This window comes from Pezoporus occidentalis, unplaced genomic scaffold, assembly GCF_034315485.1.
Source record: "Pezoporus occidentalis ecotype Australia unplaced genomic scaffold, CSIRO_AGI_Poc_V1 ctg112, whole genome shotgun sequence".
NCBI classification, from domain to species: domain Eukaryota; kingdom Metazoa; phylum Chordata; class Aves; order Psittaciformes; family Psittacidae; genus Pezoporus; species Pezoporus occidentalis.
In genome coordinates, this window is record NW_026912907.1 from 459993 (window position 1) to 478535 (window position 18543).

At 41.0% G+C, this 18543-nt stretch overlaps 1 protein-coding gene across 2 annotated transcripts in view; it reads left to right on the forward strand.

Annotated features, from left to right (window-relative positions):
- Window positions 1–348: 348 nt before the first annotated feature.
- EEA1 (early endosome antigen 1) overlaps window positions 349–18543 on the forward strand; it is a 69075-nt gene continuing 50880 nt past the window's right edge. The window contains exons 1-3 of one of the 2 annotated variants that reach the window (XM_062633500.1): window positions 349–522; window positions 8820–8912; window positions 11791–11913. In XM_062633500.1, coding sequence (XP_062489484.1) covers window positions 499–522; window positions 8820–8912; window positions 11791–11913 — 240 coding nt within the window. In that variant the 5' untranslated portion in view covers window positions 349–498. The remainder of the gene's footprint in view (window positions 523–8819; window positions 8913–11790; window positions 11914–18543) is intronic. The other variant, XM_062633509.1, reaches the window with a different exon arrangement.

Consider the following 18543-nt stretch of genomic DNA (forward strand, 5'->3'; position numbering starts at 1 on the left):
GGGCGAGGGCAGGGGGGGTGACACCGCCCTCTCCGCTTCTCCTTTGGCAACCGGGCCGCGTCCCGGGGGGCACAGACACCGGCGGAAAACAGGAGGCGCACCGACAGCCGCGGTGATGGGCCCGCCACTCATGGAAGGAGTCTGGCCCGGGACCCGCGGAACAGATGGAGGCGCAGACGCTGGGCCGCTACAGCCACCCCATCCCTATGATCAGCCCCGCCGGCCTGGAATCCTCCGCCCGGCCCCTCCGGCCCTTTTTCACCCGTTTTCCCTAGTCCCGTTCCGCTCCCCGCGGGTGGGCGGTGACAACCCCGGTCCCCCGGGCCCGTCCCTCCCCGGGGCGGGGCGGTGAGGAGGCTGCCCCGCCTCCGCGGCGGCTGTCACGGGGCGAGCGGGCCGTGCCGGGATCCTGCGGGCCGAGGGCGGTGCTGTGCGGGGGCCCGCAGCTTCCCCCTCGGCCTGGCCGCGGCCGCCCGGCGACATCCAGGCTCTGCCACCATGTTAAGGCGAATTCTGCAGCGGGTAAGGCAGCGAGACCTTCCCCGGTTGGCGGCGGTAAGGGCGGCGTGCCCTGCCCTGCCCTGTCGCGGCGTGGCGTGGCGGGGAGGTGCCACTTCCTGGTGCCGGCAGCGCTCGGGGCTGGGCTCCCCGCGGCGGGGCCGGAGTCACCGGCTCGGCCCGGTTCGTCCTCTCCCGTCCTACGGCGCTGCGGAGGGGATAGGCCCGTGACGGCTGCAGGGCCGTGGGCTTCTCCGCCGCCTCCTCCTCGCCGCGACGCGGGGGACGGCCCGAGCCCCGACGGTGTGGGCCGGGCCCGCTGTGCGCGTCCCCCGGGCTAGGCGGGGGTGCCGGCAGCGGGTGGGTCCCCGGGGTCGGGCGAGGGGCCTACCGGTGGGGCGGGGGGCGGCCCTGCCCCGGCGTGGCTCTTTCTTGCAGTGCGGCGGCGCCTCTCCCGCCACCTTCGCTCGTCGCGGCGGCTCCGGGCTGGCCGCGCTTCGGGCATGTTCAGTGAAGCCCCGCCTGGGGAGATCCGCCGCGGTGACCTGGGGTGATTGCCCCATGACCAGCAGGCAAACGAGCTTCCAACGCCGAAAGCCATTCCGGCAGCCACCGGCCAGCGGTGTCCCTTATGTTAGGAACCGGCTTTTCTGGCAGCTCTGCCTGCTGTGTAAAGCCAACTTGTGACACTCGTTTATGAAGCCCTTCTATCCCAAATCCTCGCGTATCGCTGCGGCGGTACTAGTCGCCTTGAAGTTCGCTGGTGGCTCCGGTGGAAGACGTCGGAGAGGTGCTGGTAAAGGGAAGGGCCGGTGTCAGTCATCATGGCTCGGGGAGTCCGTCTCTGGCTCTCGGCTGAAGGATGCACCCAAAAGGGTTGAGTCACGGCGGCGGTGGGAAGGCAGCGCTTCGAATTCCGCACCGTGCCATGCAGAAGACGCTCACGGGAAGGGGAAACCAGCGTGTTTTATCTGACGTGTCTTTCAAGTGTTTCTTTCAAAGCATGCTGTCCGTGTAGCAGGTCTGTGGAAGGGTGTTTTATCGGAAACCGTGGCATGCTTTCTTCACCTGCCATGCAAGGAAGCATTGCTACAAGAATGAAAGTTAACAAGAGGGGAAGAAAGTACATCAGTATGCATACCGCCAACTTTCTCAGTGTAAAGTGTGTCTCACGATGTTTTTTGGTCATAGACCCTAAGCAGGTGAAGAGCGCTTTTGGTCTGTTTGGAGCTTTGTGTTTACAGGAAGAACTTCCTTCCTGAAGTTTGATGGGAAGCCCTGCTAACAAGCTGGGAAACTTAGTGTGGACCTAATTAAATATTGGCAGCTTTTAACTGGGTGTTTATTGATTCTGAGGAGTAACAGGCCATCAAAGAAAGCTTCTTTGATAGAGGAGGAAGCTCGATACAGTGCCAGAGGAAATTTGCCTCTAAATATAATTTCAGCTAAACACTTCCTATAAAAAATTAAAGTCAGTGTGAAAGTTTTCATGTGTTAGAAATGGGCATCTTCTCTGAAAAGTTTAAAGAAAAAACTGTTCCCTAGTCGCTCCCAAAAATTACAGGGTTACAGCAGAACTAATAGCCAAGAAAGGCAAAACAGACTTCTTCCTGCCCCAAAACAGAGAAATGCCGAGATTTTTAAAGGTGTCAGTCTTTTAATTGGTGTAAATAACTATGCTTTTAAGGAAATACCTCTTGCTAAAAGGGCTTTTAGAAATGTACAACCTCATACATACCTTTCTGACTTACAGTCTGTGGTTGGCAAAGTATGAAAAAGACTTCTGATGTATTTGGTGTTAACAGTGAGCCTTAGATTGCTGTCAAATTTGTTCATAAAGAGCAAATTAAAAATTATGTATTAAAATCTTTCACATCTCTGCGGCAATAGCTTGAAGGCCGAGGAACCACCTCTTGATCCTTTTCTTGGGCAGGGCATCATTAACGTAAGTGGCAAAAGAAACCCACCTTCCAGTCACTGAAACATAGTTTCTTGTATACGTATTGGGTATATTATTTGATTATAGGTAGTGCTGTCCTTTCTAGGTGGATGGCTAGTCATTATTGGTGATATAACTTGAGTTATGGAAGTATGGTTAAAACCCACCAATTGTTCTTTTTTTATTTATAACTCAGCTGGCCATCAAGCTACAAAGATAATGTTTATAGTTCTTGTCTCTTATTTGAAATTCTGAATCCTGAATTTTTAAAACATCAGATATTTCTTTTTTATACTGCTTCTGTGCCTTGATCACCTTTTTATTTCATCCTTGTGTTGATTTGTGTTTTTAAAAGCACCTTCACGGTCACTTTGAATGGCATATTTTCAAAATAGAAAGTGTTATATACTTGTCACTACTGAACATTGCTCATTTAGTATTTGAATTTAGTATCTCCATGCTGTCTTCAGCTAGGTCTTCAGTTTAGGTCCTTTCCCTGCAAGCTGTTTCTAAATGTTATGTGTGTTTTCTATGTGACATCCTGGGGATCCATCTGTTCTGTACGTTTGCACTGTAAAACCCCTGTTCATTCATTCTTGCCACTTCTCAGTTCTGTGCATGGTTCGTCATGCTGATCTAGAAAAAGGTTGTCTTTCCCAAAAGACACCTTTGTGGAATGTCTGAGACAAAAACGTTACTGCCAAGATATTATGATATTTGTCAGGGTATTTTTTAGAGAGCTGCCTATTCTTTATTGTGTTCAACTCTGAAGGCCCTTTGTGGCCATTGTGTCACCTCTCCTTTGTTCATCTGCTGGCAGGGCAGTGGCTGTTGCCTCTGATCTGTTAAAGGAGAGTTCACTTCTTACATTTGCAAGATAAAAAAACTTAAAAAAAAAAAAAGAAAAAAATCCCACTTTTTGTAATAAGGAGGCATTTATTTTCAGCTGGTGGAAGAAGGATACTTGACCTTCTGAGCCTTCTTCCCATGGCTGGTGTTTTGTAGTGAAGGATTCAACTGTTGGGCCAGTTTGACTGCTGTTTACACTAGTTTTTGTCTTCAGTGTGTTAAACTGGCTGTCTGCGCCTGTTAGTGACTCCTATGTTTGGGTGGTAAGGTCCCATTGCTCTGTTTCTAGCAGTGCTTGAGTGCTTGGTCGTGAGATCTTGGGTTCTAGGTGGAGAATAGGGCTTTGGAGGCAACTCTGTAGCTTGGGTAGTACAGTCACCTTTTCTCTGACTCCAGACTCGGCAGTGGAGATATTTACTTGCCCAGGATGCATTGCATCTCATGCCTTACCTATAATTTTATGTTTATAACTGCAGGACTTGATAGAGAGCTTATTTGCTTAGGTGGATGCTGAAGTGCAGCTGTGCTCATGACCTTCCTGTGGGGTTGATGGGAGCATGTGTACTTCTTCCTAGATACAAGGCCTGCTTCCCTATAACTGATGGTGCGTTGGGAAAGAAAGGTTTCATGCCTTATGAAGTCAGGAGTCATTTCATTTTGCAGAGTCATGAAACAGTGTTGCACTTCTTTAGAATTAAGTGATAGTACTGATTCACTGTACTCTGTTTCTATCACTGAGAGTTGTTTGATAACAAGAGCTTTGGCCTTCTTATCTTCCCATTCTTGTCTGTAGCTTCAAGACCTTAATATGTGTGGACCCTCCTGTAGTATTTAAATCTGTGTTAGGAAAACTGTATAAATCTCTATTTGTTTAGACTTTCTCAAGGCTTAACATATTTTTCAAAGGTTTAAATTATTCTGAATTTAAAACTGCTGAATAGAGTATCATAACTGAATGGGGCATAGCAATAGACAGGTAAATGATGATGCAAAATGACATGGTAGCGATCCATATTTATACTCATTTTAATGCATTAGCTCAACTCATTCATTATATAATTTTCAGAAAATAAGCTGCAATCATTGTCATCCTTTTAGTTGTTAATGATGTTTCCTTTTATTAGCTTGCAGATTTGAGAAAACACAGAACATCATGAAGTTTAGCATATTACTTCTACAGCTGTAGTGCTAGGAGTAGATAACATGCCTCTCTGCAGAGTAAGCAAATAGAACTGACAACTAGAAAAGAAATACACTGAGTGAAAGACTAATTTTGCATCAGTCTTTAAACTCCAGCTATGCCTTTAAAGGTTAAATGTTAATTTTGTAAAGATACATATACAGAAACCTGTGTGAAAATTTACTTTGCCTATGGGATTCATAACTCATTCTTTTGCTCCCCTGTATAGTCCAGCTGAAAACAGAGCAGCATTCTGAGCCTTTCCTTAGTTCATGAAGTCTGAGTTGTTTAATGTGGTGTGATTTTTAAAATTATTTTCTTTTTAAATGGAATGTGATATAACAGTGGTCTGGGAGCCAAGCTTCAACATGTTTGTGAACCTATTTGAATGATCAATTGAGAATATTACCAATCCCCCAATCATTTGGCTGTTGGAGTAAGTTTAAACTATGTTACAGCTCTGAAAGATAAGTTAATTGCATTTATGGTCTTGGTTTCCATAGCATTCTTTCAAATTTATAATAAATTTTTCTTGCTAGTCTGTATTACTTTGCAAATGGATGCTATGGGGTGATTCTCCTGATCCTGAAAGTGACTTAATGACCCCTTTCCTTCCCACCCTTCTTCCCTGTGCATGCCACTCACCAGGAAATGCCACCAGCATTTTTCTTTTAAAGAGAGTGCATTGCTTTTTTTAAAGTTAAAAGGGTTTTAGCAGGTACTGTATAATAATTTCTGTTAATATATATATCTGTGTTGTAGGATATGCTGTGCGTTGCCTTTTAGCATGATTATAGCATGTCTGAAGTGTTTCATAATGCAAATAGTTTAATCAACTACATACTAATAATACTGTGCTTCTAATATAAAAGCTTTCATCCTGGAGGTTGTAATAATCTCCAATTTATGGTGCTGGAACTAGCAGGACTTAATATGCAAATCTCATTGCGAAATACAGTCAGCTCTGGGGTGGAATGTGATGGGTGATTAACAATGCATAGTAGAGTATAAGAAGTTATAAGGTGAAGAAAATATTGTGTTAACTGTTGCAGAAGATTCTTAGGTTTGGGATGAATTGATTCATTAGTTATGTATACGCTCGAGTATTGCAAAAGTGGAGGTATATGCTGCCCGTCTAAAGAGATGGTTGGACTGTCTCTTACTGCCATTGTCCAGGCTATTGAGTTTTGTTAAGGTTCTCCCTCTGCTTTTGTACCTTTCTGTCCAAGGCTACATAAGGAAGTTCATATCCATTAGTGCTGACACTTCCTCCATTTATAATATGACATTTCTACTTGCAGGTATAGATGCTGGGACAGAGAGGGGTCCAAGTTCTCAGGCTTTCTAGAATAAAACAGCTACCATAGCTAACTTCCATACAAAAGCCTTTTTATTATGTTCAGTTTTCTAAAGCCTTTTAAAAAATTCATCTCAATGAGAAATTGATTCTTATATTGTAAAGTTCAACTCCTTTATGGAAGAAAGCTTTGACATCTGGCCATCTTCCCTCATATAGATAGTACATCTTCTTTGGATTCTTTGTTTTTGCACAAAATGGATTCACAAGTGAGACTTAGATCTGGGTTGCATGACTGTGGTTTATGGGTTGCATGGAAAGGAACTTCTGAACTATATAAACTGAAGAAAACAGTTTATAACATTAGATGCAATAGTTAAACTTCCTTGTCTTACTGAGAAACTTGGCTATACCTTACCAATCGCTTTAGGTATTATTCTTCCAACTGTCAATGCACACAATCCATAACTTCATTTATGGAGTTACTAAACTTGTGCTTCAGAGCTCTCTTGTGGGATGTGTGTTTCCTCAGGGCAGCACTTCAGAGATCACAGAACAATCTGGGCAGAAAGGGAACTCAGGAACTCTCTAGCTTGAGCTCCTGCTGTGAGCTGGACCAGCTCAAGAGGTCAGGAGCAGACTGCTCAGGCCTGGCTTCATTCTGGAATAGCTTTTCCTTACATCCAGTGGGAACCAGTCTTGTTTCAGTTTTTGTGTAGTGTCCTCCCACTGTGTGTTGCTGGGAGCAGCCTGGTTTTCTCCCTTTGATGACCTCCTCACAGGTGGTGGTGGGGCTGCTGTTGAGCCCTCCCAGAGCTGAGACTGAGCCAGCCCTGTTCCCTCAGCCTCTCCCACAGGGCAGGTGCTCCAGCTCCCTTTATTGCCTTCTGCTGAATTTACTCTGTTTTGTCAATATCAGCCCTGGACTGGGAGAGCCAAGACTGGATGCAGTATCTTGATGTTGCCCCATGGGTGCTGTCCAGTGGTGGAGTGATCGCTTCGCTTGATCATTTGGCTGGGCTCCTGTTACTACAACCCAGGGTGCTGGTGGTCCTCTCTGCTGCCTCAGCACTCTGCTTGCTAACTGATATGAGCCCTGGGTGTTTTTTGGCAGAGGCTTGTGTTTCAGCCAGGGGTTTGCCTCCCAGGCACAGGACTCTTTGTTTGTCCCTTTTCAATAGCATGAGGTTCCTGTTGGCCCATTCCCGCAGTCTGTCTGGATCCACTGAATGACAGCCCTCTCCCTGAATGTGTCAACTGGTCCTCCCAGTTTGATGTCATGAAAACTTGATGAGCATACACCCATGGTCCATGCTAGGATGTGCCTTGTTTACTGTCTGTATCAGTGATCTGGAGGAGAAATACTGATTGATACCCTCATTTTTATGTGCTTTGCATGTGCATTGTATTCTTTGCTTACACCTTTTTTGCCTCTCCTATTATTAACTTGGTAACCTTGCATCACCTTGCCTACTGCTTTGATATGCTGTACTAGAAGGGAACTATGGCGTTCTTACTTTCTTTAGAAACATAAACCAGCTACAATAAAAAAAGGCATGGGAGTAGGAGAACCAGCATATGTTCATCACTTAGCTGATAACCTCAGAGAAGGCTGGAATGAGGAGAGATAGTCCTCTCACTGTTGTCAGCTCCAATAGCTTGCTGCTTCACTCCTCCTCACTTCCCTTTGGCCAGTCTTTGGAGCATTTCTAAAATTGAACTGTATCTCTATGGGAATTAAGTCCCTTAATCAGTAAACTTGGCCCTTTTATTACATATTTTTATTTAATTAGTCATAAAAAGTTATCTTTATGAAAGTTGGAAATAGAACTTTCTTTACAAAACAAAGCAGGAAAATGTACTTAATCTTCAAAGAATGGAAAAGCTCGCATGCTACAGATATCTTATAAAAGGTTATATAGTTGATTTGTGTAGGGGAAAAAAAGGATATATTTGAGCATGAAAATTCAAAACCAAATACTATTTTGGAGACACCAGGATCTAGAAATGAAAACTATCTACTTCTGTCCTTCTCTGTAGATTTTAACCTATATAGTTAAAATTCTGTATCTTTGATACCCCTATATTAAGTTAGAAAATTCTTTATAACATTGCAAGTGTTTCCAGATGTGCTAAGCTACAGTAGTAGCATTACTTCATCCCATTTGCAGTTGTCATCATGGAATTGGATAATAAACTTTTGTTGAAACTAGGATTGCATATCAGTATTAAGTTAATTTCTTTATTTGTGTTTCCTTTGAGACTACTAGGTTTTCTGCCATTGGTCAATCAGTAGTGTTCTGGAGATGAGTAAGAGAAGTTAAATCAAGTTTAAATCAAAGTTATAGTTAAATAAGCATTATAAGCTGCGATGCATCTATCCAGACTTTGAATTATGTAGTATTTCAAATTATTTGCTTATTTTCTCTGTAGTTTCAAATACTGTTTCATTTTCAGCATATTCAGAGGAGGTTTTTTTAGAGGTTGGTTTTCTGTTTAACAGAATATGTATTTTTATATTTCCAAATCAAGGCAGTGTACCTTCTTGCATGCGTATTGTATTAGCACAGTCCTCACTCTTCAGTTTTCCGTCTTTCAAATACTTAAAGGTGTGTTCAGATTGTAAATAAGTTGTCAAGTAAGTAGTATGATACTAGTTTACTACTTGTGAAACTGTTTAGATTGTAATTTCTAGTGTTTTTCTGTTAGAATACAGAAACGTAATTTAACATTAGTCAGTAATACAAGGGAAGAATTTTACTTCTTTGTTTTGTGTTGAGCGTTCATGAGGGGGAAGTAGTTTAAAATCCTGGCCTTTGCTTGTGGTATCTGCTTGTATTTTGATGTGTGAAGAACCTTGGATAAAAGCTTTTGTTGAAGTGTTGCACTGAAAATTATATCATTGTCTGTCAGCTTGTTCACGTCATTGCTGTTGTGGAGGGAAAATACTTCTGTATTCCAGCAAGTAGAAGAGAGGCCTTTGCATGCATATCATGCTTTATTAAGTACTCTGTAGACCCTCATTTTATTTTTTTTTTCTCCTCCCTCTGTTTCAGACTCCAGGTAGGGGTGGATCTCAGAGCTCTGATTCAGATTCATCTGCCACACCAGGAAATGCCGTGGACGTGAACAGTGAAGGCTCCTCTGAGGTACTGTGCACCGTACGTGAGACTGGAGTCTTAAACCTGGGGTGCTGTTTCTCTGATCCATGAAGCTGTTGGGAGTAACTTTTGATGCCCTACCTAAATAACAGCTGTACTAAATAAATACTTAGAAGTGTTACCTTATAAGAATTGGTTGTTATTTAAGTAAAAGAAAAAGGAAGGCTAGACCATATTTATGTGTAAATGTCAATTAGGCTTACCTATCTAAATGGTCGCAAGCAATAATTCCTGTAATCCTAGAGATGAATTATTAAAATTCAAAGAAATGAGACATAAGTTTAAGACTCCTCGTTAGTAAATATGAGAGTTCCAAAAAAACCAAGCTTTAACATTTTATCACACCTGTACTCTTTTTTCACCTTGCTTCTGCTGCACTATAATGTATACAGGAAATCTCCTCCTCCTTGTGAAACATCAAATGTGTAGGGTTTTGTTTGGTGTTGGTGTATAAAGCTACCCTATCCATTTTTATGTGCTGATTGCCATACTTAACCAGCAGAATAAGTTGTTGTCCTTGCTTCAATCCCATATTACAATGTCTTTGGATTTACAGTGTTGTCAAATATTAACTCTGAAAAATGCAAACTGACTTCACTGGCTGTTAAAGCTAGTTTGTGCTAATGTAGCCTGATTACCTAGCTTGAAAATGTTTCAAGCTTAGCATACAAATGCAGTGCAAGGTTCATTACTCCTATTACAGCATTAAAGGGAGCAAAGTGCCTTTTCTGGCATGGAATAAAGTATATGGTGATATAAATACTCCAATGTCTTCTATGATAAGAAATAGAAACTTTCACTGTGCTGTTTTAAAATCATAATTGCCTTCCATCTGCATATCTGCTTATTTCTTGAAGCATTATTGCAGTCAGTATAATCAGACATCCCTTAATATTTTGTTGCATGTTGCACAAGTCATGCATTTGTGAGTCCAGCTCTGTCTCACATTCGTGTTTACACTGTCCCTGAAGCAAACAAATATTCTTGAATTGTAGACTAAAATTTCATTACTTCTGTAGTTAATTAAGGCATAAAAACGTGCAATGAGGTAATTGCTTCTTTCCACAGTTTGGCTAAAATGGCACAGTTCTGTTAGTATGAGTGCAGTATCACTGACTGTGCAGCTAGTGGGTGTCACAAGGTACCTCAATACTAATGTAGTAGTATTTTCTTAGTATAGGATGAGTTTTCACAGCAGTGGTGTTCCTGCACTGTTGCACCATTGGCTTTCCTTGCTACTGAGTCGAAACTTGGTGAGACCAAAGGCTGTTGTGTCACTTTTGGTTGATACTGTATAATGTGAAAGACTATCTGTTAGTTGTCAATAATTCTACCATCTGTTACATTAGTTACAAGTGGGGTGTTCTGCTTAGCATATGATTTCAAAATCTGTTTCAAGCTGAGCTCTGAAGCTGGTGATGGGTTTTTACTCTCCTAAGGTTCATGGGTTGCAGCGTGCAACTCAAGCCTTTCTGTTGGTCTTCCTTTTCCTGTGCAGCTGGCCTGAGATGTGGCCTCTGAGAGCTTCTCTCCAGGAGCACCACAGTGGGACTCTGCAGAATGTTTGCTCTCTGTTTTACTGTTGTGTTGCCACCTGGTTCTTCAGTATTATGTAGACAGAAATCCAGCTAAGTTGTTTGCACTCTGGTTTCTTGGCTAGATTTCCTAATTTGCATTGCTGCAAGATTCAAATGGAGAATAATTATTAAATCTGTGCAGATTCTTATGTTTTCTACTTCCTCAAGCCTGGTTCCTGATTTTTGAGAATTATAGTATGAGTGGGGAATTCTGAATTCAAACTGTTCCTTGCTCAAGGAGAGGTAAAAATCTATTTTAGTCCAGCCTGTGGCCATGTCAGTTTCAGATCACACATAGACCTGTAATCAAGTCTAGAAACATAATTTATTCACTGCAGTCTGCCCAAGGAGGAAATGTTTGAGCCTATCCTACCTTTTGTAGCTTAGGTCCCAGTGCAACACTCTCTGCATTACAGGGTTGCTAAATATTCCATGCTAAAAGTGAGCTCACAAGCATGCTTACACTTTCATTAGTGTAATGTGGCTGCATGAGCTGGACAGGTTTGCCACAGACATCCTTTTTTGTAAGGGGCCTTAGCTTCACCATGCATCCATGGAGGGTTGTGTTAAGTCTGTTCTAACTTCCTCTCTAGTGCTCTGCCATGGAGGTGCAGGCATCAGAGCACTTTACTCTCCTGCCTACTTTCTCTAGGTGTTTAAGCATGTAGCATGTGTCTGCCAATTTAAATTGTAGTTTTGGTAAATCTTGGGTGAGTATGCAGAGTTTGTTGTTTTTTTTTTTAAATCCTACCAAGGAAGGTGCATAATTTTCCCTATATGAGCATGACAGCCAGGCAGGCATACAGGTGTGCTGGTACTTGGACCTATCCTGCTGCTGCAACCTTGCTTATTAATTTACAGGAGTATTTCTTCAATCTCACCACACAACCCTTGCCTCTCCCTGTGAAAAATCTGAACACCCTTATGGAAAACTCTGGGGGATCTGACCTGATGCATGGTAGCGGTCCATTCACACCTCATTATGCAGTTTATTCCTCTGTCACATGAAAGGGGTACCAGGAGTGCCTGGAAAACACATAGTATGCAGCACGGTGCTAGCTTTTACAGTGTGATTTAGATTTGTTTATTTTCATGTTCTTAATAACTGTTTCTTCTTGCCTTCTCCATGATTTTCAGATGTGTTTTGAAAAAACTACCTTTTCAAAAGGGAAACAGACCTTACTTTGGCGATTGTAGAGAACTTCAGTGTAAGAATTTGAACAGTGTTTGATTCCAAATCTGCTTTTTTGTCTTTATTAGTTTCTTAAAAACAAATATACATTTCACAGGGCTTCATCTGTCCACTATGTATGAAAGTGTATGTAACTCCTACTGATCTGTCTGAACATTACCAGAATGAGCACACTGGAACAGAAGGAAGACAGGAGCCTCGTGACCTCCGAGCTATTACTGTGGGTCTTGTTTGTTTTGTTTCAATAGCTTTGGTAATGGGCTGCTTTAAATGAACATACATCTTTTCTCCTCGCTTGGGTGTCAGCTTTTAAAATTGTTTCTTTTGATTCTTTGCTGAAACATAATTTGACCTCTTATGCATGATTCCAAAGTATACATTTAGCAGAAGAATTAATCTATATCTAGCTTTCTGATTTGCAGTTGTCTATCACATGAAGCATTTGTGGTATTGGAATACTTGCAGTCACTAGTGTATTCCTTTTGAACATGTATTCTTTATTATCTGGTCACAATGCAAACACCTTACTTGAATAAGCTGTGACTTACCCCTGACAGACTGTGGCATTCCTGATGAGATGATAAAGGTAGATTTTGGGATATGAGCCATCAGAGGTGGTTTGGTTACCTGAAGAACGTACTCTTGTATTTAAGCTGGGTTGTGTTTAACATAGTTTCATTAAGTCTGTGGGTTCTTGCCCATTTTGAGGTTTTGTTTTTCCATAATCAGTTACTTGTCAGTTCTTTTTACTTGTAAATAGCTGATTGCAATTTTAACTTGGTAAAACTTGTGGATATAAAACGCAAATTCAGTTGTTACTAGCTGTTGCTGTTTCCTGTTGCTTAAGTTGTGTTTCTTGGTACAGTGATTCGGTAAGTATCTGGAAGAGGTGAGAAACAAAGACTTTGGTCTTTTATTGTATCAGCATGTTAGAAACACTAACAAAGTGGGGAAGTCTGTTAATCTATATCATCAGTGCTAGTATGTAAAGTTGGAAATACTTTACTACTGAGAAGCTGATGGTTTGTATTTGTTGATAGAAAAGGATAGTATGTATTTGCAGTAAGCTCACTGTTGAAACAGCAACACAGGCAGGTCATCACCCTTCATTCCATCTCTGGCATTTCTGGGACAGCGTTATAACAGCCGTATAATGTTATTAGTGTCATCTTCGGTAGCAGACATATGAAACATTGCTGAGTTTGTCTTGCATAAATTGGTGTTTTGCTTTCTATTGCTTGTGGATACTACTGAGAAAAGTTCAAATACATTTTCTTGGAAACAATGCTCAAGACACTCCTGAATTCAGGTTTTTTTGCCATTGCATTCTCCTCAGACATGGAGATAGAATATGTTGCAAGGCCAGTGTTTGCTCACACTTTGTGAGACCTGAAAAACTGTTACTTTGTGTCAAAGCATTAGTACCTTGCTGTTAATTTTGATAGTAATTTTCTTCACTAACCTGTCTTCCACTCCTCCCTACTGATGAAAATTTTAGTAAGTCAGGTCATTCACCCCTCTGTTCTCCTTGCTCTTCCCTCCTGTCTGTCCTCTGTACAGTGAAAGTTGGTCTTGTTCTTCAGTTATGGACGTCCACACCGGCAGTTTCTGAAGGTGCCTGATGCCCTATTGTGGGAAAGGATCCAAACCACTGTCTACAGCCTTATTTGTAGACTTTCTCTTAAACATCTCTCTGTGCAGCCCTCATTTTTAAACTAGGGCTTACACCTAGCACTGATGAAACTTTAAACAAAGGCTTATTCCGCTGCAGGAACAGCCACCAAAGCATTGGCAAGTGTCTCTGTGCATATATAGCCAACTTGTTCAAACAAATGTTGTATAGAAGTTACACACATCACCACATTCCCAAATAGCGACATTGTTCCCCAGCTTTCATGTATACAGTAGTGTTGCTAGCATAAATTGTGTGTCGTCTTCTGTTTTGTTTTCATTTCCTAAAGGAATCGCACTTTTCTAAACTGTGTCCAGCTTTTCCTGACTGTCTCTGGACACTCAGGACATCTAAACAATGAGTCAGTTAGTCTTAGTTTCAGTTTTCCCTTTCTGGTTTCTCCTGAGGCATCCAAAAAAACCCCACTGTATGGTACTCCTGCAGTGTTTAGAATATAGTAGCTGTTAATATCTATTGTCTTATCTATAGCAAGGTTAAATGTAAGGCAATTTTTTTGCACAGTTCTTTTGGGTAGTCTTCATATTTTTCCAGATGTTTAGTAAATACGTATTTCTTAGCTAATACAAGCAAGATAAGACCCTGATGTTTTCTGAATAGGCTTTTTATAGCCAGATTGCCTAGATGTCAGTTGGCATATTGCATCTTCTGTTTTTATGGATTCCCTTGAAATGTGATTGACTGGTTTTGCACAGAACATCATGTCAGTGCTTTAATGCTGATATTTTATTCTTTTTCAGTTGCTTCTCAAATTAGATGTTGTTGGCTGTTTTCACCTCAGTGGTGCTTTCCTGCTTTGCAGAGGAGCAAAAGTCACTGTTTGAGCTACATTAGTACATTAATTTGCTACAACATCTGAATGATACAAAGAGAATGCAGTAATTAGAGATGCTGGTTTGATTTGACTTGGTCATATGTTGTGACTTTCCTTTAAGAAATAGAGAGTCCACTGGATTAGAATTCCTAATTCATGACAAGGTTGTAGTCATGTAGGTTGTGACAGAATTACAGTCTTACTCATCAATAGCAATAAAACCAGGAGAGAACTGAACTAGAAATTATGTTGGTTCTATTCTTCTCGGGAAGAATCCAGGTTCTTTTCTGGGAAGATGTTGAGTCTGCAGTCTGGTGTAAAATAAACTGTAGCAAAACACCTTTTTTATCTTTTTGTCTAGAAAGTTAAATACTTGTAAAATTGAAATGTACTGCAGGTCTTAATTATAGAAAACATGACCTTTTTTTCTAATGATTACTCTTCTAATGATTAAATTACTACTTTTGTAATGATTAAATATAGAGGTAATGTCAGAGGAAGCTGCTATCTTACTGTTAATGTAAACACAGAGGAAAGGTTTTTTTTCTGGTGGAAGGCATGGAAAAAAATGTCAACTTCGTTTTCCTTTTAACAATATATAAAGGGGCTGACCTAATTTAGTTATTCTTTAGCTTAAAATACATTGTGATTTTTTTTTTTTTTTAATTGGTATAAGACTTCTGAAATGAATGATGAAATGTGGTCTTGCACTTGCTCTCTAAGCAGTTTAATTTGCCTCTGAGGACTTCCTGAGGATTCAGTTAATTGGTTTGGTGTATATTTGAGAAAGGAAACTTAGAAGCTACTTGATACATCTTTTGGCTCTGAAACATTATTATGTTTCTGTCCTCTGACCCTAAGTAGATACAGTTCCTAATCTTCTGTTGTGTAAAATATTTCAGCCTTTAAATCAGTGTGTAACTGGAGGGTGTCTGAGTTTTAGTTTAGACTTGGTGTTCAAAGATGATCTTTAAGGTCCCATCCAACCCAAGCCATTCTATGATTCTGTCTTGTGTCAGGGAAGGTTGCGAAGGTTCACCTGCAGTGGAAAAACATGAATGGTAAATTTAGAATTTTTCAAAATATTCATGACACGCAAACCCCAAAATTAACTCCAGAAGAGTGTGTATGCCTCTGATCATGTGAACATGTCATACAGCTCTTGAACTTACTTTCAGTTTTTAAGCACACTGGACTTTATTCACAGCATAAAGCTTATTCACAGCATGTAGCTTATTGTACCAATATAGCTGTTAAAGAGTTGTTAATGTAAGTGTGGCAAGTATGGGTCATGGCTGGAAGGTGTTACAGCCCTTTACTTGAATCTAGGCTTGCATTTTGTTCATGCGGCTCACTGGGGGCAGGCTGTAGGCTTGAGTGCCGGTCCAGGATTTCTGAAAGGTCAAAGATGAATCCCAGAAACTCTAATTTATTTAAACTTAAAGCATGTTCATGTGAATGTCAGGCATAGTAAAGTGCATACGGGATTGAGCTAAGTTGTCCTATCACATCTGTATGGTAGAATAGTGATTTTTTTTTTCCATATGGTAGAAGTATCATTTATAGTAAAATTCTGTGCGGTTTGGTTGTTTGGTTTTTTTGTGGGCTTTTTAAATTTTTTTTATTCACCACAGTACTTAAATATTTTTCCAATAAGAGTATTTGTGGAATAAAATTGACTTCACAGTGGAAAACAACAAAGTTCTTTGGTTCCTTAGGCTTGACTCATGACATAATTGCTGGCATAAAAATTCAAGATGTTGCAGAAGCTCTGTTTGTATTAGCAAATCTAGCTCTGTGTGTGCTACCCGTGCTATATGTCTTTCTACCACATACAGCTGTAGATCAGCAGCAATTGTAGCAGTCTAAATGGAACCACTTATTCAGTTCTATGCAGTATTAAAATGGAATTGGAGAATAAGCTACATAGTTGTCAGATATTTCAAGAAAATGCTAAGGAAGCTGGGTAGCTATGGCTGTTACTTTGAAACTTAAATAGCATGCCTGTTTTCTTGGACTCCAACTACATGAGTAAATCTGAATTCCATCCTGTTTTGCCCATGGGACTGCCCTACAAGAAGTGTTGTCGTCTTTCTGCCAGATAACTCAAGTTTGAATTTGTGAAGAGGGAGCTTCAGCTAAAGTAAGCTGTGCTTTCAGTCATAATTGCTTAGACTTCATAGTAACTTTACAAAGACCATTTAATTAAAGCTGGGGGGAAAAAGAGCATTTGGCAGATAAAGACAAATTTAAAGCATGTATTCATAGGTGTCTCAAGCTCCAGTTATTGATGATGGAGCCCAGGGAGCTGCTATGGTGACATATGTGTATATATTACACACAATTGTTTGGTCAGCTGGTTAGCTTCTTGCTCTGTTAACTGTGTTAAGTAGCTCTGCATTGGCAGTGACTGGGGAGTGGAAACCTTTGTGTAAATGGTTATTTTTTTAAACCTCAGGCAAGAGCCTTTGGCCTGTTGAGGGAATATCTTTGAAAACCTTCAGTCTTTGCTAGTGAGTAAGGAAAATGCTGCTTTTCAAAGTGTCATCACACTACACAAATTCATTAGATTAGAACAGTGAGGGAAAAAACATTGCAAATAAGACAATATTCTGAGAAGGCTGAAATTTTTAGAAATACATTTTTGCACCCTGCCCAACACTCCTCAATTCTACAGAGTAATACAAGAAGAAGCAAGAGAAACAGAATCCATTCAGTTCTACACAGCAATTTTTCTGTTATGTAAACTAATTCTGAATCATTTATAAATAGTTGAGGATTAGAATGGCTCTATGGTAGCCTGCAGTTGGTCTGGTTGTGTTCTTCGTGCCTGTGGGTCTGTGCCCATGGTCTCCCTGGGCAGTTTTTTGATGTGGGAGGCCAAAGTTCTCCCAGCAGTTAATAGCCCTGTAAATTATATTGGTACAATAAAAATAAATATGGTAGTTCTTTTGGCAAGGCTTTCCTTCCAACGTTGCTTTTAGCATCCTGGCATACTTCCCAAAGAGTACTGTATTAATGATTTGTACAAATATTAATGTTACTTGAAAGGAATCATTTACCTTGTGTGCCTTTAAGAGAGAGAAGCTTGTCTTTATCAGGCCTGAAAGTAAATCTTAGCTATTAGACAGAAAAAGTAGTTACAAATATCTTCTAGAGGCTTGTTCATAAGTCTGTCTTGAGAAAGGCAAGTGCTTTTACGGAGTCCAAGAGCTTTGGTGAGATTTGTCATTACAACTCCAAACTGAGGCAAGATGCTTGCAGAACTGGTATGTTTTGGAGTCTTTGCACCGAGGAAGGCCTGTCCCGCCATGGGCAGCATGGTGCTGTGGAGGTGCTTGGTAAAAGGCATGTTTCACAGGCATCCATCTGAAAGAGAACCGCTTCCTTTGGGGTCAGAACATTGGGATTTGAAGTTTAGTGTGCCTCTCGTTCTCGTTTGCATGCCTTGACCACCAGGGGTTATTTTGAGCTGCAAATTGTGTGCTGACTCCTAGTGGCTTGTCTGTGCATGTGTGTGGGGTTTTGGTTTGGACTCCTGTTTTACTGTTCTAGCTCTGTCTTGTTTCAGAAATTCTGTGGTGATCTTAAGAACCCTTTCGTGCTAAAAACTTCTGCCTGTGGTGGTTGTGGTTTTATTTTTGTTTTCCATTAACTGACAGGCATGTGCAAAAAGCTTTGGGTTCTATAAATTGTCATTTCCTGGTGAAAAGCTTCCTATTTGTAAAAGCAAAACCTAGCTAATCATCACTATTTTTTTTTTTTTTTTTTTAGGCTCTTTTCTACCTGTGTAAAGCAAAAGATAAAGCCAAAGTAGAACATTAGTTAGGAAACTATGACTTACAGTGCAGCACTGCAGGGGGCTATAAGTGATGTCTTTACTTTTATTAAATGGAGAATATGAAATGTCTTTCACTTCTCTGTGGCTGTGCTTTATGCAAAGTAATTCCTAAATGCACTGTAAAAGGAAACCTACGGAGTGTCTCTTGGCAAACTCAGCCTTTTGAAAAGTATAACTGTGCATGTTTTATGTGTTAACTTCCTTCTTCAAATATGAGAATGCTACTGTCATTGCTTCTTCTGTAAAGGAGTCTGTTAGTTAAGGGAGCCAAGTATAGGCTTACTGGAAAGGACATCTCAGCTCCCTCAAGTTACAGTGACCAGTGTTACATTCATGGATGTAACTGTGCAGTCTATTCTTTGTCCAGGGCAGGCATGGTCTTGATATAGGAGTAGCTTGCACTTGATACAAATTCCTGCAAACCAACAGAAATGCTTACAAGATTTAAGCATCTTGAGCTATCACATTTCTTCCCCTCATCCTTCTTCTCACACATTTGTCTTTA